At 45.8% G+C, this 25,388-nt stretch overlaps 6 protein-coding genes across 6 annotated transcripts; 2 read left to right on the top strand and 4 right to left on the bottom strand.

Annotated features, from left to right (window-relative positions):
- Positions 1-1,221: 1,221 nt before the first annotated feature.
- N7478_001386 (uncharacterized protein) lies at positions 1,222-4,269 on the bottom strand (the record flags this gene model as incomplete). Its single annotated transcript, XM_056917601.1, has 3 exons — positions 1,222-1,431; positions 3,914-4,023; positions 4,092-4,269. 3 exons carry the CDS (start codon positions 4,267-4,269, stop codon positions 1,222-1,224), a joined length of 498 nt encoding a protein of 165 aa, XP_056785481.1.
- Positions 4,270-11,050: 6,781 nt separating this feature from the next.
- Positions 11,051-12,001, bottom strand: N7478_001385 (SDR family NAD(P)-dependent oxidoreductase; the record flags this gene model as incomplete). The annotated part of the gene is made up of 2 exons (XM_056917600.1): positions 11,051-11,217; positions 11,293-12,001. 2 exons carry the CDS (start codon positions 11,999-12,001, stop codon positions 11,051-11,053), a joined length of 876 nt encoding a protein of 291 aa, XP_056785480.1.
- Positions 12,002-15,455: 3,454 nt separating this feature from the next.
- On the bottom strand, positions 15,456-16,179 carry N7478_001384 (uncharacterized protein; the record flags this gene model as incomplete). Its single annotated transcript, XM_056917599.1, has 4 exons — positions 15,456-15,686; positions 15,738-15,762; positions 15,810-15,907; positions 16,150-16,179. 4 exons carry the CDS (start codon positions 16,177-16,179, stop codon positions 15,456-15,458), a joined length of 384 nt encoding a protein of 127 aa, XP_056785479.1.
- Positions 16,180-16,777: 598 nt separating this feature from the next.
- On the top strand, positions 16,778-18,764 carry N7478_001383 (uncharacterized protein; the record flags this gene model as incomplete). Its single annotated transcript, XM_056917598.1, has 6 exons — positions 16,778-16,973; positions 17,043-17,208; positions 17,272-17,637; positions 17,689-17,828; positions 17,884-18,070; positions 18,125-18,764. 6 exons carry the CDS (start codon positions 16,778-16,780, stop codon positions 18,762-18,764), a joined length of 1,695 nt encoding a protein of 564 aa, XP_056785478.1.
- Positions 18,765-22,686: 3,922 nt separating this feature from the next.
- On the top strand, positions 22,687-23,876 carry N7478_001382 (phosphatase; the record flags this gene model as incomplete). The annotated part of the gene is made up of 2 exons (XM_056917597.1): positions 22,687-22,901; positions 22,970-23,876. The coding sequence occupies 2 exons, from the start codon at positions 22,687-22,689 to the stop codon at positions 23,874-23,876; spliced, it is 1,122 nt and encodes a 373-aa protein (XP_056785477.1).
- A 350-nt stretch (positions 23,877-24,226) lies between these two features.
- Positions 24,227-24,824, bottom strand: N7478_001381 (Glucose-repressible protein; the record flags this gene model as incomplete). The annotated part of the gene is made up of 3 exons (XM_056917596.1): positions 24,227-24,243; positions 24,298-24,481; positions 24,822-24,824. The coding sequence occupies 3 exons, from the start codon at positions 24,822-24,824 to the stop codon at positions 24,227-24,229; spliced, it is 204 nt and encodes a 67-aa protein (XP_056785476.1).
- Positions 24,825-25,388: the final 564 nt, after the last annotated feature.

Here is a 25,388-nt window from a genome sequence, read left to right as displayed (position 1 = left end):
TCCCGATCTTTAAATGAGAAGACCTCGCTATTCCTGCGTGAAAAGATGCAATTGTAAATTGGAAGGCAACTCAGCAAAGGTCGATTGCTCTACTCATTCCACCTCATAAGATCACCTCATGAGAATGCTGGAAGTGAAACCCGTGGTTTTTATATCTCGCCTCCTCTGATTAGTCTCTGTGCCTCATCATCAGTCGTTTCAAAATTGACATTGGTATGGGCCTTCATGTTTTTTCAGCGAAACGATTTCCAGAGCTTTAAGTAGGCATGCACCACGAAGCCGGCTATAGCGAGCATGAATAGACAACAAGGGTAATGCTCTAGAGTTCATCAACTCATCAGCTGATTGGGTTTTTCGTTCAACTCCCGCATACATATGATATGGTGATAGTTCGTGCACTATCCTAAGCAACCTACTGCTAGTGTCCATAGTCGATTCACCCGGACAATCGCCCATTTGACTTGATTCACAGCTTTAGATGAACATAACGCCTGGTACCCAAAAGGAACTCAGCATTTAAGAAATACCGGTACATAAGATTTGCATTCTCCGTGCCAAAAATGCTATTTGATTTGTCCTCTATCACAATCACCTCGACTAGAGGAGTCTCACTCACAGGCACTTCAGCCCTACACTTGCCATCATATAATTATCCCCACCAATTATAAGATTTTATGTCGTCTGTGGAATCATATGGATCTGAGCAAAAGATATAGAGAAGCTATGGCAAACGGTAATCTCCCTCTGAATTTGTCATCGGTCCGCGAGCAGTGCAAACACAATGCGCGATGTAGAAATACCTGTGAGACTCATTAATTCCAACATAGCAAACGCCATCAAGAACAAGCTCATATATCCTAGTCAATGATAATTCCCTTGAAGATTATGTACAAAGAAAGAAGGCTCCAGACATGGCGTGGTGGGTAGTGTGGTAGGCGAGCCGAACATCGACTGATCAGAATACGGCATAGGATCCATGCGTGGAAACAGGGACAGCCGGAAGCTGGATGCCTCCCTGATGGGAGAACAATCGATAATGTCGAGCATCTGGCCGCAGATTCGGGGCAAGTTCCCCCTGATTCTTTCGACCCTTGGCAGGAAGAATAGATGCTCTGCGACCGTATTCCCGCTCGAACAATCCACCCGGGCAAGCCTGCATTCTTTCCAGCTTATCGTCTCATTGAAGAAGAAATATGACATGTAAAAGAAGACGTCGTGGGCTTAGGTGGAAACGGCCATTAGGTCCGGACCAGTCCATTTGAAGCCTGTCTGGCTCTCAAAGTTGGGACAAAACAGACATTCAATGGCGGGGCTCTCTTGGGGCTGATATCCGGGGCCCATGACTCCGCCTATGTTCGACATCTCCGGCTCGGAATCACCATAATCGGTGGCGAGACAGGGAGGTGGTGTCGGAATATCAGAGAAGTCGCGCTACAGTACGTGGAGATTAATATCGAAGTCAACATCTATTGTTTCGTGAGCGCGGTCGGGTCGTAGGATTTAATTGGCACGTACTATATTGGGCTGTTTCATCTATCTCGTCGATATTGGGGTGGTACAGAAACGCTTGACGGCCTTGAGCTGGGCTACCCTAATCCTTGACGCGATTTGACACAGCAAAGAATGCAGCAAAAGATGCAGCACTTATATGATACTTATGTGATGTCCGACAGCAATCAGGAAAATGGGAAAAAAATTTTTTTTTTTTTTTTTTTTTTTCAAAGTCCGATCAACGTATCGACACACTCAGGTTCACCAAGCAGTTGACGGCCACGGCATTCAAGATCAACGCTTTTTTTTAACCTCAAGTTAGAATTAGTGAAAATCTCAACAAACAGTCTTCCAATATGGTGCTAGGATTTACGAGTCAGTGGATTGTAAAAAATTACAGAGTAGGAATTTGTTTGTTGTAACAATGGACTTAGATCTTGGGCCCCGGTAAATTAATCTGCGGGGTATCGGTGCTGCTCTTCAGGTACGTAGCATCTTCGCAGTTAGTTTGATGACATTGATGTTGCATGGACACTCGGACGCTCAGACATGAATATGCACTGATGGCTCAGGAATGCCACTTTCCATTATCTGATGAAGAGCTGTGAATAAATGGTTGAACCCGACTCTTGATCAACGGCGATGCCGCATGTAAATACTGGGCATGAGTTGAACGTTCAACAATTGTGCAATTAACGGTGAAACTATCACCTAGACACTTCTTTCAGACGCTGATTGTCACCTTTACGAAGCCCAAAAATGTGAGGCGCAGGGATTTTACCACTCGCCTTACCCGAGCCTTCAACGGTTTCCGCACACGCAATATCAACGATCCAAGCACATTTGTCACTGGAAGTCAGAAGACATATGTGCGATGTCACAAGTTGGAAGTCTATAAATATCTGACCCATTCCCGAGCTTCTGGCCAAGTACACTGCGAACCACACCGCAATCCGACTGACCCTCCATCTGAAACGTCGTGGTAAGTCTTTCCCTTAAATTACCTAGTTCTTCCATGGTACTGACGCACATAAAAAACGTTAGACTTATTCGATTTCAAGAATGCGCACATCTTGCCATTCGATTGAATAAGCAAAAACCCTTTACGATAAACCTTCTAGACTCCATGGGCCAGGTGCGAGCTAGGATCCATGGCCACCATATTTTCGTCCTAGCTGACCTTGAATGACCTTTTTGAAAGCCTTGATACAAGATAGAGGCTTCACAGGGTAAGATTTTTACCACTTGCTGCTATATGGAATGAGGTTGATACCGTGGGTACTGCGGGTGATCAGCATAGTTCTTTTTAAGCCACCAAAGACTAGCGGAATGATTTGGAAACTGCATTCAGGCTGATACCAAATGCCGAGAGAACACCTTCCCTAACGTAAATGACAAGCAAGGCCCAAGTTGTCTTCTCAGCCCGCCTGGAGTAAGCTGCTGGCGAGTCTCTTAGTGAGACCAATACCGAAGCACAAGCGGCCATTGCTCAGACCACTTTGAAAAGAACCACTACAAGCCGAGTCGAAATAACTTTTGATCCAACCACGGTGTCAACCTCCGCCAAATGCAGTGTCGACATGGAGAAGGCTCAAATTTGCCATGCCGGCGAGGTGTGTAGAACCACCACAGAGTGGCAAGACATCGCTGCAATGGTCAATGGTCATTCGTATGAAGAAGTCTACATGGCTCCCCCTTCGGCTTCGATTGCGGATAGCAAATTGCTAATGCTAACTGGAATCAGATCCAAATCCTTGCGTTCTATGTCGACTGTAGGCGGATGGCCTCCTCGAGGTCACTGACATTGAAAAGCGCTTTTCTAATGTGATTCTGCCTTTTCCGTTTGGTCTTCCGCAATGGCTCCGGCGAGCAGACCAGAACAGCAGTCAATCGCACATAATGCCAACGGACAATACGTATCCTGTGAGTCAAATCTCTTCCCTAAATCACTCGCTAATGGAAAAAGGCCAAGGTAAATAATATCTCCACTAGGAAAGGATTTCAAAGGCCTCATATCCCTGTGGTTCTCTCGGTTTGACGTGGTACTATCATTACGTCGAATGAGGTTATGCGATCGAAGGATGCCGCGACTTCAGATATTGTTTTTTTTTTGTAGTGACAGGCTGATGCAGAAGAGCTTCCGACGCTGGAATGAACTTATCGTGTGCTGAGTCCTCAGAAGAGGTTCCTGTCAGCACGCCGTCAATCCAGCCTTAACGTGTTCGTGAAGCGTCCCCACTGCACCTTCATTTGTTGATAGGTAGGGGCTGATCACGATACGTTGCATCTGAAATGGTGTTTGACTCCGCCTAATTGTTCGCTGGACTGGGGACGAGTGATAAGGCCTTTTCGTGGCTTCACATTGTTGCTAATAAGCAACCGAGGTTGCGCGTGGTATGTACGCGTCGCGTCGACAACTTACCCCATCCTTACCTATCATACGACCACCGCTTTGTGCAGTACCCTCCATCGCTGCGCTTGGGCTTGAGCTTGACAGATGTGATGCTTCGTCTGATCGTCGCAATGCACGGCCTTTCACGACGGGCAAGGTATGTCAGCGCCACGCAAGCACAATTGCCAATTGTCTTGCCTTATGCCACTGTTATAGGAATTATCTCGCTCAGGAGGATGCCCAACAGTCATGCCCATGTTCAGTTCATTTCCGGAGCGCCCTCGAGCCAGGGGCGGGGTCCCCCAGAGACCCCCTTTATGGGGGTCGGCGAGGCAATTTCCAATTGCCGGGGGTGCCTCCATAGGCGACGGGCAAGATCCACCCATCAGTGCGGTCTCATATCACTCCTGTATGCCATAACACCCAGCATCTATTGATAGTCAATTCATCGAGCATACAACGCAACCGCACACGTCCTTGAAGTCCACTTTTGACGCCTAGTCGGCCTACCGCTTCCTCGAATCGTCAACAGACAACACCAGCTTTCGACCTGAGCTGATAGCCCAGTCCATTCAGAGACTCCACATCAGCCCCCAGGCTCTCATCAAGTAACACTCGACTTCAACATTAAGAACGCAATTGCCTCAAGTACGATGAGGAGATACCGGGATGATCAATGCTCAAATCCTTGAGGTAATGCTGCCTTGACAGCGATGGTCAGCGAGCGGAGAACTATCATCCTTCCTCACCACCTGTCTGCACACTAGCTAGATTGACACCAGGGCCCACTCGCTTCAAGTATTTCACATCATGTCAAGAGGTGAGTGGAGACTCGGCGACCTCTCCAAGAGTTGAGTACGCCAAGAGCTCGTGAACCCGAACGCGGGGACCGGCTCCAAGGGGAGCCTCGGGATCCTAAAACCCTGAGACTCAGAGTGCGATTCCTCATTAATTGAGCTCAATCACTCAGGGCACAACGATGAGGTTCGCTAGTGGACAGCTTGAAAAGCTGATATGCGATTGGGTTGCAAGGGCGTTGATGAATCACACGCGTATATCAGTCCTTCACTGACAGGTGACAAATATTTCGGGCGCGAGCATAAGAAAGAGCGCATTGATAGTGGCCGGCGGATCTTGCCCGTCGCCTTGGGGGGCAACCCGGGCTCGAGGGCGCCTTGGAACGGAATCAGAACATGCGCTTGTATGCCTATCAGGTAGGATAAGGCCTGGGTGTAGATCAAATGAAACAAACACAAATTACAAATGTGTTATGTGTTCCAGAAGATTGAATGGCTAGCGACCCGCATCCTCGCGGCGGTGTGGGGACCAGAACGAAATCAATACCCTTGGGGGATCGGATCAGCGTCACATCTCTGGTATTGGAGCTACATAGCTGGCAAGTAGCGCGTAGTAGGTTGGTCAACTCGGATATTCACGTATTATTTTACTTGACATCAATATACTCATGAGGGCAACCTCTGCGACTATTAACGAGGTTGATCGACTTCGTTCATATCGTGCATGCGTAGTCTCAGCAAGACCAGTGATATATATCCACGTCTGCATCCTCAGTAGTAGCTCAGTAGTAGCCCATGAAATCATCAAACGACGCTCAAATAATCATTACAGAAACTGAGGAGAGATGAAAAGCGGTTTCACAGTATAGCGAACCTTCCTACGAATGATAAAGGGCATATCCGAGAGAGTTGGACGTGATTCGAGCAGGAGGTTTGAACTGGGTTCAACCCCGGGTATATTGTGGTTGGACAATGTCCATCCCCTCCTCACCGCATCCTCACCACCTGTTGACTGCGGTTCAGTCAACATCACTGGTCCCCACCAGTCATCTCAGCGCCGGATAAGACCTATGGCCATTACCATCAATGCTGGATCCTGCCGTTGAATAACTGTTGACACAGTATCCCCGCATCGGCTGGCTGTTAGCGTTCGCCACAGTCAGTCACCACGGTCAGTCACCGCAGACACCTACGAAGTGTCAACGGGATCCTCACCCTCACCGCGTTGAATCCCGTCAACGCCTCCATCATCTACACAGAATGATGTTGACCGGTGCCAGTGCAGTCCACCACTTACCCCTCTTTGCATCAAAATCCTCATCCAATCCAACCGCGTTGAATCATCAGCATTCCGTCAATCAACAGAGCACTCTCCAGTCTATGGAGAAACATATCACCACCAGCTTGCACAACAAACATACCCGTCAAGCCCAATGATGTTAAATCACTGGCAAGAACGTGAAGAGCTTGCCAACAACCACCAACGTATCTCGTCTTGGTGATTCACCACATCGATTCACCACTCATGCAACAATCCTACACCTTTGCCGCTACGGTAGGCTACCATAGATAACTACATGACATGCGAATATGCTCTTCTAGCTAGAGGGCTTCACATTGATACTGGGAAACAAGAGCCGAATCGAAATTAAATTGCATGAGCTAACAACAAAACTACTCTCTAGTCTCTACAGGATCATGTGCAGGCCTTGGCTTCCCCGTCACCGATGACGAGTACTGATCCCTAGCGCCACGGAGAGGTGCCTGCACGGGCTAGAGAGTAGGCTCAAATACTGGTGCCAGCCAGCACTTGCCCAACGGAGCACATATTGATAACGCAGGGCTCATGGCTGCATGGAAGCACGAAGTTATACACTGGCCAGGGCTCAGGTCTACCAGGGAGCGCGAATTTGACAACGCAGGGCTCATCACTGCATGGAAGCGCAAAATTCTACGCTCGCTGGGCTCAAGGCAGCGAGGGGTGAGCATCGAGCTAGGGAGTAAAAGCTAGGCATGCATTGGCATTTCGAGGAAAGGAAGAGGTTCTAAAGTATTCAGTATCGTATGCAGAAACCATGAACATTGAATCTTCGCTTGGCAGTTCCCAGCCGTGGCCAAGATAAAAAGCAAACTCATGACCATGGAAATTATGTTTGCTCCATATTAGTCAGATTCAACTTAAGTCAAACTTCAAGACCATGTCTTCTAGACTTCGCTCTCACATGGAAGATGTTTGCAGTGTACTCTACTGTTATTAGAGGGACGGAAGCAGTTTGTCGCTTCTTAGTGATGTGAAAAAGCACAACACCTTCCGTAAGTGGACAATTCAATTGTCTCGCACTCAATAAATATTCTGACTCATTGTATGCACACACGCGATCAAACTCCATTGCTCTTCACAAGGGGCTTTGAACTGCCTTTTCTGGGACATCTCCATAGCGTCAGTCTAGCACAAAATAGAACAAGGAAGAATGAGTATCCCGCGAGCAGTTGACAGGATACTCGCGAGCCAGATTTGCAATACAGGCAGTTGAGTCCAAAGATGAATAAGACGACAGCTATATCCAGAAACGCCAGCGGCAGTCAGACCAACACCGTATTGAACCTGTTTGCTTCAATACTTCCTCAAAATGAAACTTCAGGATAGAAAAGGCTACGCAAGATGTGATTGAAACCTCAATAGAGCTGCAAAATAACCATGAAGGACACTGGGAATCGAGCGTATCTGCGCGTGAATGTTGAAAGACAAAGCAATGCAGTAGAAAGAGTAGCAATGTAATATGCAAATTGGGAGACTCTCACTCAAGACCTGTATTTTTCGAAAGGCATTCTCAGGCTCTGATTCAGTTGCTCTACGGTGGGAAAAGGACAGTGCGTTTGGACGTGTCTTAGCTGGCTTATTACCCCTGTTGCTTTTCATGGTGCTTGGTGTGATCAGACATAATTTAGCGATCTCTTGTCTCACATTTATAGTAGTCTTGGTCTCATGTTGACTTGAAAAGCAATGTATGCTGAAAGAAAAAGAGGCTTGGAACATTTTTCCTGATTGGATTAATGAGGATATCCTCAAATTGGATTGACTACCAAGTCCTCACTTGCAGGTAGGGATTTGAGGATATCCGCGGACTTTGTGGATTTGCGAAGCCTATCTATATTGACCGTGTTGATACAAATGGACCCATGGCTCAACATATTCATTTTGGTGTCTGATCAGAATTGTCCCTCAACTCATAGCCACGACTAATTAAAAGTGAGGTGTTGGTGGACAACCGAACAGTCTAAGAATACCCAGAGATGGGACTGGGACCACTTTTTATATATCTACAATACCTGATCCACTGAGCCAATGTGGAGCCATCAATATAGAGGAATGTTGATAAATCGTTGAAGCCCGGCACTTGATAACGGTGATGTCGCGCGTGCATATTGGGCATGAGTTGGGCCTTCAACAAATGTGCAATCGTGCAATCAGCGATAAAACCTTCATCACGAGACTCCTCTCAGATGCTGATTCTCTTTTTGATGACGTCCAACATATGTGGTGTTGGGGTTTGACCACTCGTCTTACCAAACCCTTAAATGGATTCCGCCCTCATCACTTTCGTTGGCATCATTATCTAATATGAACAATTTCTGAAAGTAACTTATTTTCTCACAAAGCGGACCATACAGTGTCCAATCGCAAGACCCTCACACAAGTGCTACCAGGATGTTGTTGTCCAAATCTTGTGCAGGGACCGGAGCTGCGTCATATCTGTGTAGATGTAATAAGTAGATATGAATTCTAGTCTAGACAGGGCGAGGAGGTGAGTTGTCGAACGGCAAATCTATCCAAAAGCGTCATGTAGCTCGTCTTCACGTCATTTGGACCGCACTTTCCCGTCATTTCAGCCCAGCCTAGCAGCATCTCCTCAAGTTGATCCACAAAGCTACTGCAGGGAAGAATGGGGCCTAAAAAAGGACTGAGACCAGATTCGCACATATCTCCTTTCTGTGGGTCACAACTTCGGGGGATCCTCGGCGATTCTTCGATGTATACAAAGCCCTTTCCAAAATTCTCCTTCGGGCATAGCCGTCTCTACGCAGACCAACACCGACCGCTCTTTTGGTCTGCTTCACACTAACCGGGTTCTTCAATCTAACCGTGTTTAAGAATAAACATTAATTTCTTCACTAATTTCCACGAGTATCTATATAATAAATAATATCTCCATTCTCTTCATATACAGGCGTACCAAAATTTTCATTTTCTTGATTTCTCCGACGTTGGGATGGTTCTGTTCCGTAGCGTTTTTTGAATTCTCTTGCCATCCGTTTTTCTTCTTTCTCAACTTCTTTTGCACGTCTATCCTCAATACAACGGTTTGCTTCTTTAATTCGAAGATTTCCACTGTCTCTGATACCTGATATTTGCCTTCTGGTATTTTTTTTTTTTTTTGGCTCGAATAGCTTTGGTGGTGGCCATTTCGCGGATAGTAGAGATATGATTCTGAATAGCTTCAACTTGGTATTCTAGATCATTTACTATCGTATTGAGAAGCCGTTTTCTTTTGGAGTAACTGTAGTAATTTTTGCCAAATTTTTCGATGTTTCTCAATATCAAAGCGAGTCTTTGAGGGAGTATTTTCAAGACTTGAAGATTGAAGATTTTCTTGCAAAGGTAAAGGTGAATGTATTCGTTCATAGAGATCTGGTATAGCAGGAAGAGTATGTTCTAACGGCCGACAAACCAAGTCAGCATTTACTGGAAAACTTCCTCGTTCGCAGAACGATTCACGGCAAATCCGCTGTGTTAGAGCTTCTTCTCTAATATTTTTTAGGTCTTGAAGAAAAGAGTTGTTGGCTGTAAATCCTCCGCCCCATTGGGAAATCAAGTTGTTTTGTCTCCGAAAAAAGCCTTATGAATCTGAAAAGGCTTATCATCCAAAGGCTGGATATAATTTGTTTTATTTGGAGGGAAAATTGAATCTTATTTTCCTCGGCATTAGTAAGGAATCCTAAGGTATGTAAGATGAATACCGTGGCTATCAATCAAAAGGATCCTTTTTTCCTGCCTTCCAACCGTCTAATCACGAGCCTCATGACCAAATTCTTCAACCCATTGGAGAGCAAGCTCATCACTGATATAGCCTTTATCAGAGACAGTAGTCATCCACTCTGGAGGTCCAGAATCATTATACCAGCTCTCTTGTGGAGTCTGTCCTTTGAAGATTATCAATGGCTGTATTTTCCAGCTATCAGCTGAGATATACTCAGCGACAGTAACCCTTTCTCCATATTCTTGAGCTGCAAGACGAGGGGCATATTTTTTTGACTTGTAAAGACCTTCTGAGTTCGACCTTCACCTAGCTGGAAGCCTGTCTCATCAAAATTATAGACAAGTCGTGATGGCACCCCCTCAAGAACTCTGGCTAATAAATCATACCAATGAAGCAGAATCGAGATATCCTCCAGACCTATACGCTTCGCATCTGTTATCTTCTGCCTTTTTATTGTGAATTTGCTATCTGGAAAGCAAGCAAGAAAGCGATAAACCCAGGCGTTTCCGACTACAGGATCCGGTGTTGATGAGCGAACAAGAGTCCGATTTGCCCACTGCTATATCACTTTCGGCGTCGGGGGGATAAAAGCTTCATCCAAAGTCTTGATTCAAGAGACCAAGGTTTTCTCCTGAGTATCATTTAAGGTCTTAGTTATACCCTTTCTCTCGGTTCTGGGGCACGCATTGTTTTTGATGCGGTCGCAGAGGGTCTAGATTGGAATCTCATAATTCTCAGCGATCTCTGCGATATTCGGGTTCTCAACAGTAGATGCGTATCCGTGCGCTTCATCTACGCGATCGGCTCGATTTTCAGGGAGATTGACCATATATATGGTAGTAAAACTGAGGGATTTAGAGAGGTTCACAGGAAACACGGATTGAAGAACATGGTTAGTGTGAAGCAGACCAAAAGGCGGTCGGCGTTGGTCTGCGTAGAGACGGCTATTTAGTTATGACTCATGAGATTGCGGAACCAGGGTCTATGTCAGCTTAAAACCGCCGAATTGCCCCTTATTGAAAGTCTTGTCCTATACACCCCTATATGTTGTGTTCGTCTATTCGAGCGAATAACCACTATACGATGTTCTTTTTTGTACACCAAGTCAATTAATCCCACCTTGCCGATTCGCGTTGATATGACACAAGAAAGAGACAGAGAAACACAAACACACACAGAGAGAGACAAAAGGCCATTATGAGCCTTTCCTAACTGGGTCGACTACTGTCGATGAGAACCAACCAACATCGCCTCCTACATCATATTCGTGGCTATGAACTCGGTTGCGCATATCGCAAGCTCTGTTAGAGCGCCAGACACCAGAGCTTCAACTACATGTCCACACCATTCAGAGAGACCTTTAACAGGAATGATGTCCGGATCTCTTCCGCCCGATCTATGAGTTCATTCACGTCCCAGTTTGACCAGGTCAACTTGTTCCTCAAAAATGCAGCTTCATCCGACGCAAGCCACACAACAAAGTTTCCAGGCAACTCCACTTCAAAGTGTGTTAGCATGGCTACGCAGCCCATCGGTCTTCCTGATGGCTTGGAAAATAAACCAAAGGACTCACCCGTGTCTGGCCCTACAGGGATGTTCGGGTTGATCTCAGTGCCAACGATGCCTGGATGGAAGCTCGCGACGTGAATGTCCGGGTGCTCGGAAGCATAGTAGTCGACCATCTTCAGCGCCGCTCCCTTCGTGGCCGCGTAGCTCCATACTCCTGGCACTTCCGGGAGAGGAGCCCAGTGACTGATAGAAGACGTCGTGTGCAAGAACTTTGCGCCAGGGGCGGCCAATGGGGTAAACGCGTGCAAGGCGTGGAAAGTGCCCATGGTGTTGATCTCGAAAGTGCGCCGGAGTTCTGCCTCTGGGTAGCCAATTACCGGGGCCTCTTTCGGAAGCATACCAGCGTTACTAACGAATATGTCAATGTTGCTGCGGACCTTATTCACAATCGCACCCAAAGCCGCATTCATAGACGCGAGGTCGGTGATGTCGCCTGTTTGCAAGACGACCTGAGTCGAGGGGTTGGCTTCAGTGATCGCCTGCCCCGCAGTATGGAGACGGTCGATCCTGCGCCCGATAATGGAAACTGATTTGGCACCGGCCTGGGCGAAGGCGATGGCTGCTGCCTTTCCAATGCCTGTGCCGCCGCCCGTGATGACGACGTTTTTTCCAGCCGTCGAAAGCTCCGGGCGTGTGGGTGAGATGGCCGGGTAAGTATCATTGTGCCAAGTCTTGGTGAATGACACGAAACTTTTCATAGGAGGAGAAACCATAATGAGTACCGGATATGCAGCGGAACAGTGAGCAGGGAGACTCTCTTGAAGATAGTCATCTCTCTGTGCGGCTGGTCACTTCTTTGTATAAATACGTTGAATAATTGATTGCTAAGCTATTCGTTACCCGCGTGCTTCCGTGGAAGTTGTTTGATATTAGAAAGAATGCAATATTTCTCCTTGGCTGTTGCTAGGGACACTTCCGTGGCTCCGAAACAACGGCAAGTAGTGGGAGATGCCTTACCTGGAAAGAGCAAGTCTTGGCGAGGTCGTTCAGTGCTTAAAAATGCTGCACATATAGTTTTAGTTAAGTGTAAGAAGTTCTGGTGGGTGATGTACCGACAAGGAAAAGGTCAATCTATCATTGAGTTTATTTGGGCTATGAGCGATGGTCGATATAGAGATAAGAAACGCTAGTAGAGTGGGGAGGTGGCACTATTCTTTATCTGGAAAGAGCAAAGTCTTGGCAAGGTCCTTCATTGCTTACAAATGACGCATACCTCAGTTCAGCTCCAAGATTCGTCCTGCAACATCCAGTCAAGGCTTTAAGGTTTACACGTTTCTGCAATCCCATCAACTCATGGTGGAATTCCTAGTAAACCCCCTTCAGATGCTGAACCACGACCACAATGTCCCACACAAGAAGTGAAATCCAGTTCATCCATTCATCCAAACCCGGACTACCCGGGACAGCGTCGACTGAAATGCGACGACTAGTTCACTCACATGCAGCTCGGGCGGCACATGCCAGGGCGAGGAGACGGAGACTCATTGAGTACCGTGCCATCAAAACTACCAGTAGCTCGGGAGACGAAAGCTTGCCATTCTCCACAGCGGCCGCCGCGATAGGGATTTCCGTCATCCCAAGCCCTCTGGGCTTCCTGGGGTCTCACCGGAGAGATCCCTTCGCAAGCTTTGCCAGGCGCCTCAATCCGATCGAAGATTTTCTTTTAGACTACTGTAAGTGAGTGTCTCTCACGTCAGAAGTCGATATATGTCGCAAGTCCGCTACTTCTCACGGACCTCCCAAGAAGCAGATTTTCGGTAACTAACCCAGCTCAGACATGGCAAATGTTGTACCGTGTTCAACTTTGCAACGTAACCAGATTAGCTATTCGGAAAGCTGTACACAGCATCTAAACGAACATTTTGTGCAACTTGCCGCTCCCAATGCTAGCTCTTTGAATGGTCTCTTTCTTGTGTCATGCCGCCATCTGTCGCAATTTCTACCACATAATGGGCCATACTTTATTCAACTCGCCCTTCAGTACAAAATCGCATGTGCGCAGTCACTAATGGAGGCTATATCGTCTTCAGATATGCGCTCTCCAATTAGTGATTCGACCCTTGCGTTACCCCTATTCCTAGCACATGACGATGTAATTATGACCGCATCTCTTGATTTACTTTACATACCGCTAACAAGTCATAGATCCTGATTGGTGATGGCGCTTCGACTAAAATACATGTACAGGGCGCAATCCAGATGGCCAGGCATAACAGAGCATTTTATAAGACCGACTTCAGTGCGTTTCCTTATGACCTCATTCAGAGAGACATGTAGAAGACTAGGTCTGCCCTTATGCAACCCGCTACTGTACACCACTTCACTAGCTACTCATCAACTTATGGAACCATAAGTGAGGCCGTTCAAAAGCATGTGTATCACAGGAATATGCTGCAAAATTTCTTGGCCTGGAAGATGAATATATTTGAGAGTTCATGTATCTTCTAGTATAGCTAACGTGTTACGACCACTGCAACGGCCAGCTAATGAGGAGTAATCTATCTTCGAATTATGGTATATGGCCACGGAGCGTTTCGGCAAGTACAGTCTGCCGATACCTGAACCCGTAATAATGGTTTGATGATCTACTAGAAATACATAATGAAAAGATTGTGGAACTTTCATTGACCTGAATTCAGTTTAGCGCGATCTGGGTAGGGTACTGGGAAAGAAAGCGTGAGTGTCTTAGGGGTAATATGCTTTCGAATTCTATGGTAGTTGTCCATGATTCATCTCAAAACAAGATGTCGAAAAAATTTCACCGGTCAACAGTGTTGACGGGACGAACGATTTGTCGCGTAGATAGAGTTCAAGCCAACCCCGGCTCCGAGTGGGGCGAGCCACTCCGCCCAGGTCTCCACTCATCATTCACCATTCTTCACAGGACTTCAACATATTTCAACGTATTTCAACGTTGAATCAACCACCACAGCACGCAGTGATCACCGACAAATCTACGGTGGGCCAGTGAGGGCCCATTTAGTATGATGCGCACCACTGGCACATGTGCTCGACGTACTCAGGAGCATAACGAGATGTTCCCCTCCCGCCGGAGAGAAAAGCAGGACTCAACTCCTCAACTCCAGGCCATCCGGAGTGTCTTCTCTGTCGTCTGAGACGTGAGGAATTCCGTAACGACGGCTGCTGCTGCGATGAGCCCAGCAATGTAAGGAGAGTGCTTCGCAGCCTCGGACCTGCGTCACCAAAGTTCCTCAAAGGAGGGCGCTGCGTTAAAATTGAACTCCGCAGGGACATCTACGAGATCAATAGTCTCCACAGGGGGGCGCTGCGATACCAATTGAACCTCGTAGGAGAGGGCTGCGTCAACAAATTCTCCCTCGCAGCAATGAGCCCTGCGATTGTAATGTGTGCTCGTTCTGGCGACCCGTGGCGCCGCGGTCCTCGTCCTGATCCTCTGGCGACAAGCAGGCACCTCTTCGTGGTGTCAGAGACTAGTATTCGTTCATTCCGATGGTTCGGCTTGATTCCTGATCTGCACCAGCCTCATATCACAACAAAAGTAATTGCATGTCAAAATGAGGTAATTAGCTTGGATTTTTGATTGCGCAATCCAATCTTGCACGCGTCTCATCTGAATAATAGGGCTAGAGATGTAGATCCTGCTAAGTTCAATATATCCACTTGCGCAAAGTGATCTCGTGCCCTCGGAAGTGAAGCTTCGTATTGTAAACCAAACACCGCCAGGCTTCTCCACCAGCCTTTTTGAATAATTCATTTCTCTTAAAGCGGACCAATTGACGAATAGGAAGCTTTCAAGCGCGATTTTCTCATGTTCCGCTTCTCACAAAAGTACGATGGCGTCTTTTGTGGGCTTGGCCACGTAAGCTGAACAATGTCCGGTGAATCCTTCGCAATGCCAATTATAGATTCTTTGTTAAAACCCTTTTGAGATTTATGACATGTCGATCTCCGAATGGAAAGCTACTGATTATCGCATGGAATCAAATAATCTGATACAAATTTTAAGGGGGTCCGACAGGTTGATTGCATTCATACATCCCTATCAGTGGTACTAATGTATACTCGTTTAAAAAAATCGAAATCTTGAAAATAAAATCGAACTTGAAGTCATTGTATTGGTAATTCTCCGCTCTTGTAAAATTCAATGAAAAACATCTGCTATAGGTCCTAGTTATGTCGCATGAGTTAAATTCTTCCTGGAGAGCCCTCTGAGCTGTCGGAAACATTGTCATTCTCCCCAACTAGCCAATCCAAGTTCGTGTTTGCGAATAATTTACCCTGCTTCACGGCTTTGATGTCGGACTGGACCATTTCTTCAACAAGGTTCTCAAAACTATACGTGCGCTCCCAGCCCAGTATCTTCTTAGCCCTGTGCGGAGATCCCAGCAGATTCTCATTTTCAAGAGTACGGAAGTACTTTGGATTGACTCTCACCAGCACATTCGAAGTTGCCTAATCTGTGCCTACCTCCGTCAGGTCTTTTCCAGACCAGCTGAATCAATTAGAGTTGAATTTGAGTTGAGGGGTCGCACTACTTACTGAATTCGGATACCGACAGTTTTGAAGGCGATTTCCACGAATTGCCTCACGTTGTAAGCTTCACCTGTAGCTAAGATGAAATCTTCACCTTGGGGTTGCTATAGCATGATGTAAACGCCTTCCATGTAATGCTACGAACGGACCAATGATTTCAGCAAGTTATAGATAGGATGTGAGCATCTAATTTGTAGGATGAGATCCACAACCTCATGTAAAGTGCCACTTTTCTTTGCAAGACACCTGGGCACGAGACCCTTCCAAAATTTCCATATGTGTCGAGTCCTTTTTGATGTTCCGTGTTCATGGGGAAAATATATTGGTTTCAAATGCCGTCACTGACACGGATGGTGATGCCATCTGCATGGATCATGATATTAACGACTTACGAAAACTTGACCAAATAGGCTCTGATACAGGAGTGCGATATTATTTAGCGAGGGATAAGAATTCTACAAGGAGTTGGATCTCCTGCATGATCCCTGCTAGTCTTGATATCAAATTAGTTCATTCAATTGCGTGATTAATGCCGATTATGCTCAAGCGCGGCCCGTCGTACACGACTACTGCCGGATTCACTTTGACTCCACAGGGGCCGAGAATAAGTATACAAAGGTACGGAGTATGGCTGGTTAGATTTCGCTGATCTTTGCTTATGAAGGAGTCGTGCATCGTGTGCATTCCTTCCATCCAGCGGCCACCGCCATCCAAATTTACTCTTTGAGCGATTGTACCATTTTCCGTCATCGGTGATTCTTTTTTTTTCCTGCAGGAAGATAGGAACCTTTCTTAAGACGAGCTTTTTGTCTCCCACAACTTACCATATGAGACTAGCTTCTGCCAAGAGAGCTATCGAAACAAGCTATTTATTTGGTGAAAGCTTGACTGTACTGAGTTTGGTCTCACAACAGTGATTTACTTCGCATTAGACGACCCTGAAAGTTTCCACCCGAGGACTCATCAATTTCAGAATGATGAACGTATCTGAGGCAACAGTACCCACGGACCTGCAGCCCCAAAAAGAATATGTCAACAGGCGAGATGCCACTGAAACTGAAATCAAAGAGTTACCGCATGTCGTTGACTCTATCCCATTTGTTGTATGGATTGCTCTTGTAGTCAGTGGGGCAGAACGATTTATATTCTATGCTGCAACAACACCATGGCGTTAGTTTTTTCTTCTTCGTCTATTGAAAAACTAGTTTGTTTGCTTTGGCTAACATGAACGCGAGGTAGAAAACTATGCGCAATATGGCGCGGACAATGTTTCTATCCCGGGCGCTTTAGGACTTGGCGAGTCTATTGCTTCAAACGTTTCCAGTGTGTTCTATGCGTTCTCTTTTCTGATGTCATTTGTCTTTGCTGTCTTATCAGATGCGCTTTTGGGGCGCTATAAAACTCTGTGCATTAGTTTTTGGTGAGATGATATCCTCTCCCGCTTCTATCACTCTAATTGACACCCTAGAAGCTTCGACTTTGTTGGTTGCTTGGTACTTTTTGTGACTTCACTTCCTTCAATTACGGCGTACTCCGCCAAGCTTGCAGGCTTTATATTGGCAATATTTCTCATAGGACTGGGGACGGGTGGCATCAAAGCCACTATTACGCCCTTTATAGGTAAATTTGAGCTTTTCGAGTTCGAATATGAGAAGATTATCAAGATTTCAAAAAGCGAAACTAATAAACTCGTTATAAAAGGCGACCAATATCTCGACGAAGCTCCAAAATTGATTATCACGAAATCTGGTGAACGTGCTGTCACGGACAGAACCTTAACCATGCAATACATATACAATGTTTTCTATTGGTACTATGCTCTATATTTTGAAAAGTTCAGTTTCAATGGTTCCAAGGTTCTGAGGATTTAACATCTTATTTCCAGGTTTACCAGTATTGCCACTTTGTCGCTCATTGCTTCCACCTATCTCGAAAAGCAAGTTGGATACTGGGCAGCTTTTCTCCTGCCGCTTTGTTCTTTTTCTGTCATTGCTCCTTTGCTACTTCTCTGGAATAAAAAATTAGGTACGAAATGATTGATTGCCTTCGTTTTGGACATTGATAATAATTTGAGGAATAGTGAAATTGCCACCACAGGGTAGTGTGATACCACGTACAGCGAAAGTTATTTTATATTCGGCTAGAGACCGATTCAGACTGGATTCAGCCAAACCAGCATATCAAGCAGAGCGGTACCACAAGGAAGTTGACTGGGACGACTTGTTTGTTGATGAAATCAAGAGGGGTCTCAGCGCTTGCCGAATCATGTCAGTCTTTTAAAATTTGCTCTTGATATCTCCCCTGTTGACACCTTGATACAGGGCATGTTTTATCCCTTACCATTTATGCAATAATCAGAGTGTGAATAATCTGATCACCCAAGCTGGAGAAATGCGGCTTGACGGGGTTCCAAACGATGCAATAAAAGCTATCAATCCTATCGTTTGTGTTTTTCTGGGACCAATTATACAAAAGATGTTGTATCCAAGGCTCCGAAAAGCTGGGATCCCCTTTGGCCCAATCGCGCGTATGACTTGGGCATTCATCACGATGAGTGCTACAATGGCGTTTGCTGCGGGTGTCCAAAAGTTGATCTATTCAAAGGGCCCTTGCTATGATCATCCCCTTGCTTGTTCAGCTTCAGATAATGGCAGCATTCCCAATGCCTTGAGTGTTTGGGTGCAGATACCGATCTTCGTGCTTCTGGGGACTGCGGAGATTTTGGGATTTACAACTCTGGCTGAATATAGCTACTCCGAAGCGCCAAAAAACATGCGCACATTGGTTCAGTCTTTGGTACAGGTCAGCTCTGGCGTTGGCTCAGCTCTGGGGATCGCGGTCTCCCCTGTTTCGGATGATCCAAGTGTGTTGTTCCTATACGCTGGATTAGCAGCAGTGATGTTCGCTGTCGCCATAAGTTTCTGGGTGATCTTCAGAGAATTTGACTGGAAAAGCGGGTAAATGTAAAGAGAATTCGAACACGTGTGTATAGTCGGAATCTTCAGAGAATAGACAAATAAATACAGAACGAGAGAGACAATCCCAGCGAGAGTCAGATGAAATGACTTTGATCAGGTTCACGCTCAGTACATATAACTTGTGACAGCCAGTCGAAGTGGAAAGAATACTAGTATTAGTTTCTTTCCGGCAACTGTAATTGCTCAGTGGGTGCAACTTGAATTTGTTGTTGAACGGGTCGCCCTGCCCTTTTCAATCGTCGCGCGGTGATTCCGTGGCTGGTACGTTATTCGCGAAGAACGCGATAATCTCTGATTAAAGTCAATTCAGTCAAGAAAATCGAGAAAAGATAGACTTACCCGGCTTAAAAAAGTGATCGGCTTGGTATTAATTATGTTACATCGTTCGATCGCTTCTTATCGTCAACGCGTGACTCGTGGCCATGTCTTCGTGATCAGCTATCTTCAAGTTGCGGCCCTTCGCCGGTCACTCTAACTCCCCCCCTCAATTAATCGTGGAAAAGGAAAGGTTTCAGGCTCATTAGTATGAGCCATTAGCGCAAGATCCGGAGAATCCGAAAGTCGCACGAACGAAGTCATCAGCTTGGACTCGGGCCTGGCTCTGCTTACTCGGCAGTGTATTTCGAGTTGTCGACAAGTGGCTGGTTGCTACAGCCGTATTCAAGTTGTCACCATATATTTCGACTTAGTAGTATGATGGAGAGATTCCTGTATACCATTCTAACACAGACTCTGCTAATTGGTATAAATAACACTATATTTCCCTATACGCTTAAAATTACACGCCTTTTATTATTTACTTATTTTATAAAATATATATTATATAGCTAACCCCTATAACAGAAGGACATAACAATCATCTTCTTATTTTCATTCAGTCAAACTTCAAGAACCATATCTACAGTAAGAATTTCACCAATTCTGTGAGGCCCTGCACAGTGTCATGCCGCAGGTTACCGAGCATCCGTGGCCGAATATGGCGGCCCGGATACCAACGGCGGCAAGCCTAATGTTGAACGTCAACATTACAGAGGCATTCCGAGATAGGGTCAGGGTGATGCTCTCTCTCCCAGGATCGGTGCGGAGCAGGATGGATCGGGCTTAGTAGTTAGCTGCATGTATATGATAGTTCTCACAGATTGTTACAATACTATATAGTTTTTACCGCTACAGTGCTACAGTGCTACTACTCTACCTTCCCTCTTATCTTAGTATTCTATAATTTATAGCTATTATTTTAAACAAATATTAAATAGCTTATAAGATGTAATAAGTTACATTATATTTTTCTAATTATAATTTTTATTCAATCAACTATTATTTTTATATAACTATTAGTTTCTATCTAAATACCATTAGATATTAGTTATGGCTATAATGAAAACCTAACCTATTTCTAATTGTTACAAAAAACTAGTCTATTTCTAATTGTTATAGAGAACTAACTAATATTTAATACATGTATAAAAATCATGGTTATTTTAAAATAATAGTTGGGTAATAATTATAGTCGGATTAAATCTCGCCTGACTTACTACCGTTATAAGCTATCTACTAGCCGTGCCCTACCCTACGGTCTGGACACCAAACACCAAACACGACTAGCCGCATTTGGTGTTCCGCAGCGCAATGTAATTCTCACCGGAATGTAATTTTTCTTTTTACACATCTTTATTACTACAAGGTACGACCTTAAATATGGCCGATTCTATTGAAACTGAGGTATCTCGTGTAAATGAGGCCGTGAAACACGCTCGAAGCCAAAAAAAAGCCAAATTTACGTGAGGTCGCGCGGCAATTTGGCGTTAATTACAGATTGTTATGGCGACGCGTTAATTGCAATATGAAGCCTAAAACAGAGGTTAAACCATCGAATTACACCCTAAATGTCTATCAGGAGAAGGCTTTAGGCTATTGGATAAAGACTTTGGATGCTTCCTTCCTCCCTCCGACGCCTTCTATTATAGAACATTGGGCCAATGCTACACTCGCGCGGTCAAAGACACCCGATCGGACGGTCGGAAAAGATTGGGTATATCGCTATATTCGTCGTTTCCCAGACACTGAGATGAAGCTTAGAAGGCAGAAAATTATTGATTCTAAACGTCTAGGAATTGCGGACGTTGCAGAGCTTTATCATTGGTATGATTTGTTGGCTAAGGCCCTTGAGGGTGTGAATCCACGCAATATTTACAACTTTGATGAAACTGGCTTTCAAATTGGGCAAGGAAGGACTCGCCGAGTGTTTACTAGTAAACCAGGCAAAGCTACAGACCTTTCTAGCACAGAGCACGGTGAAAGGGTTACAGTCGCAGAATGTATTGCGGCTGATGGTTGGCGAATGCAGCCCTTAATCATCTTTAAAGGAATGCATCATATGGAGTCGTGGTATGACCACGAAATACCTGATGAATGGATAACTGCGACCGCAGAAAAAGGCTATATCGTTGATAAGCTTGCTGTGCGTTGGATAGAAGAATTTGACTGAGAAACACGCGGTCGCGTCAAAAAAGGAGAGTAACGAATTCTCTTAGTCGATGGCTGTGGCTCACATCTGACATTTGAATTTCTTGATACTGCGACCAAAGCAGGTTTTAAAATCTTTGGATTTCCGCCAAATCGAACAAACTATCTTCAACCTCTTGATGGTAAGCCTTTTCAGGCTTATAAGGCTTATTTTAAGACGCAAAATAACCTTATTTCTCAATGGGGTGGAGGTCTTCTCGCATCAAAATCATCCTTCCTAAACGACCTTTACCAATTCCGAGACAAAGCCCTTACACCCCGAATGTGTCGAAATGCCTTTTCAGAGCGAGGAATCTATCCAGTTGACGCAAAAAAAGTCTGTGAGAGCCTCGAAAATGCTCTTCCTCCTATCCCAGACATTGAAATTGATCTATCGGGAGAGAAAACACCCTCTCCGGAACCAGATCTTTTGTCGTCAAGTCTTGAAAACACACCTTCAAAAAACCTTTAAAGATGTGGAAAAAAGGCCAAAAAATCTCTCTCCTCTTCTCTGCCGGCCTGATTTAACGCCCAAAGAAAAAAAACACCCGCACAGGTCTTAGATGAGCAAGAGTTCTATTTTAACGCCTTAGCCAATACTACGGCTACTATACGGGAAATGGCCGCCATCCGAGCCCCGTGGGAGAAAAAAACTACTAGACGGCGTGTTATGGGCCTTAGTGATGATAGTGTGATACGTGTTAAAGATTCTAAACGTAGCATAGCTGAGAGGAAGGCAAAAGAAATTAAAAAAGATGAAAGACGTACGGCAAGGGAGATGGAGAAAAAGTACGGTCCAGCGGCCCTCTCACGTGAGAAAGTCGCTGAGATGGAGGCAAACGCAGAGCCGATATACGATGACTCGGGAGAGGTCATTGCTTTTTGTGATTAATTCTAAATTGCTAAGAAAATTGTATGTAAAGACCAAAAAATTGCATTGCGGTGAGAATTGCATTGCGCTGCGGGACACCAAATGGGGCCCCACACATTTGGTGTCCAGACCGTAGGGTAAGGCACGGCTACTACTTAACTAACTTAAGGAGCAGCGTTTACATCATCGTCTACAGAGATCATAAACCTAGAATTAAATTGGCATGCCTCGGCACTCTATTTTAAGTTTCAGGATACGCCCGCCCGTTGGCAAACAGTTTCGAAGATAGGGACGATAAATGCGAGTCCGTTTGAGTTGTGTGCTTGCATTACGTCATTCCAAACGATCCACTATGACGTAACCTGATCAGATACGCTAAACCGGACTAGACATGAATAAAAGCATCTGTAGTTGACACTACAGCATGAGACAAAGAGAAAAAAGTGGAAACTAGACAACAATCCGATATATTTACAGGCCCTTCCATTGTCCCCCTTCCAGAAATAGCAACTTCATCTCTTCAAAAAGCATGAAGCTCAATCTCGATCAAGGCGCCACTCTGGGTGCGGGACAATCTGTTCAATCAGCCGCCTCTTTGGCGACGCCTTCAATAGTGACTACTAGTACCGACTATGCACTAGCGTTTGATATTGATGGAGTCCTGGTGCGAGGTGGAGAGGCCATCCCCGAGGCTGTCAAGGCCATGAAATACATTAATGGCGAGAATCCCTATGGAGTTCGAGTGTGAGACTTATACTGCCCTTTAGAAGCCTCATCCGTTACCTTTTCTGATTATATATCCTTTTTTGAAGCCCCTACATCTTCCTTACAAATGGTGGTGGTAAAACCGAAGAAGAACGGTGTTCGGACCTGAGTCATCAGCTTGGTCAGAAGATCGACCGGGGTCAGTTCATCTGCGGCCACACCCCTATGCGTGAGATGGCACAGCGATATAACACCGTCCTCGTCGTGGGCGGAGAAGGCGAAAAATGTCGCATCGTCGCTGAAGGCTACGGTTTCAAAGACGTCATCACCCCGGGCGACATGATCAAGACTCGTCAAGACATCACTCCCTTCCGAAAGCTGACGAAAGAGGAATTCAACAACTCGCGGACACTAGACCTGAAAAAGACCAAGGTCGACGCTATCTTCGTCTTTGCAGATAGTCGCGACTGGGCTGGCGATCAGCAGATCATCTTGGATGTTTTGTTGACCAAGAACGGCCAGTTGGGCACACGATCGGAGACCTTCGACGAAGGCCCCACCCTGTTCTTCTCGCACAATGACGTTGTCTGGTCCACCTCACACGACTACTCGCGCATTGGCATGGGTGCGCTCCGCGCTTCGCTAGAGGCCCTCTACCAGGCCATTACCGGAAATAAACTTCACACTATTGCGTTTGGCAAGCCGCAAAAGGGCACATTTCAATTCGCAACTCGGCTCTTACAGCAATGGCGAAGTGACTGGCATGGCATCGATGAGCCCCCATCCACCGTCTATTTCTTCGGTGACACACCCGAGTCAGACATCCGTGGTACAAATGAGTTCAATGAGGCTGTCGATCAGGAATGGTACTCTATCCTGGTCAAGACTGGTGTCTACCAGGATGGGGACACCCCGCGCTACAAGCCGAAGAAGATTTGTGACAACGTCTATGATGCTGTCAAGTTTGCCATTGAGCGCGAACACGAAAAGACGAATGAAAAGGGCTACATCTAATGAGACGGATGTAGTTTTAGATTACTGGGGGCCCTCTACTCAAGATCACCTCACTCACTCGACAGTGAGGCTTTATCTGATGACGCATCCGAACGTGATTCCCAATTAGCCTTTCAAGTGTCATTTGGAGCTGTCTTAATACTAAAGAGATACAACAGTAAAGTCATTCACAAAAATCTCGTTCCTCCAAAGAGACAGCGAACACTCGTATAGAAAAAAATTCATGGGGCACAAACTATATGTGGTATTCATTGATTAATTGTTTAATCATATTCATAGAACGCATCCACGAGATTGACCCCAATAGCGTCAGCATGGTTGCAGATCTATCCCAAACTGGACAAACAGCCTTAGTGCTTAGCAGCCTCTAAAGGACGAATCAGTATGCGACCATGCTAAATTCAGGCGCATAAGTACTCACCCTTGTTTGTATCAGCCTTGGTGTTGTGCACCGTCTCATCCTTTTTGTTGACAGCAGCGTCCTTGGCTGCGCTTGCGCGAGTACCGATGCTGGTGTCAGAGTCCCTGGCAACGTTCTTATTGGCCTCCTTAGCACTGGTGTTGGTGGCGCCCTGAACGGAGTCGGAGACGTAGTTTGCGGCATTCTAGGGTTCGATCTTAGTGAGAGCCGACAGTGCTATGACATAACGCTTTTTAACCTTGACGGTAGTTAGTAATTTTATATGCGAGGCGTGATCACGTAAGTCGCCAAGCAGTTAATCGAAGAAGCCGTTATTTACATGCAGATCTTACACAGTTTTACGGATTCGGGAAAACTCGACACTTCCTTCAACTGTACCTAAAAATACCGCCAACTGGGACCGAGACGTCCGATTTTCAGCGCTTTGAAGCTTGCGACTATAAATTGCATCCCTGCCATAGCCCAATCCGACCGTCCGACTATGAAATCGAATGTTTGCTGCTGCCTGCCGTCCTATTATATACCATGAATGAGTTATCAGTTTACGTTGCAGAGCCCGGGGCCCACATTAAGATTCTTGACGCGGTACTACTTTAGGTTTCCCGCTGGGATCGGACCTGGGGGCGGGGAGTTATTTCTTCTATTTTTCCCCTGGGGCACTTCAAATCTTTGCGACAACATCTGGACTTCCTCTCTCCTGCGCTTGGAGAGTTTCGCGAGGTTCTCGAATCCAATGGAAGCGTTGCTCACCACATCGGAGCCTCCTTGATTAGCAAAAGGATTGAATTCAAGGTGCGTGGCTTATTCAGCACTCCACATCCACTCATTGTGAGAGTAGAAGAAGGTCAGCCGAATGCCGGTGTGAGTCGGCTAGATCTCGTTCATGGCCAGTTGGCACCAGAAAATTTCCAACAAAGGACGAGGGGACACTATCACTGCAAATTTGGCAACGTCGTGGTCCAGATGCTTGAAACGGATCGGGATTTGATATGTTCGGGCTTTGTGCGAAAACTCCTCTGTTCTCCCCCGGATAACCTAGAAATGAAGGAAGAGCAGATGGCTAGACTCAACATGATCACGCACTTGTCTTC

The sequence above is a fragment of the Penicillium angulare genome (genome assembly GCF_028827245.1).
Source record: "Penicillium angulare strain IBT 27051 chromosome Unknown utg000001l_segment0_segment0, whole genome shotgun sequence".
NCBI lineage: Eukaryota > Fungi > Ascomycota > Eurotiomycetes > Eurotiales > Aspergillaceae > Penicillium > Penicillium angulare.
Note: the sequence above shows the minus strand (reverse complement) of the source record. Positions and strands in the feature narration are given on the sequence as shown.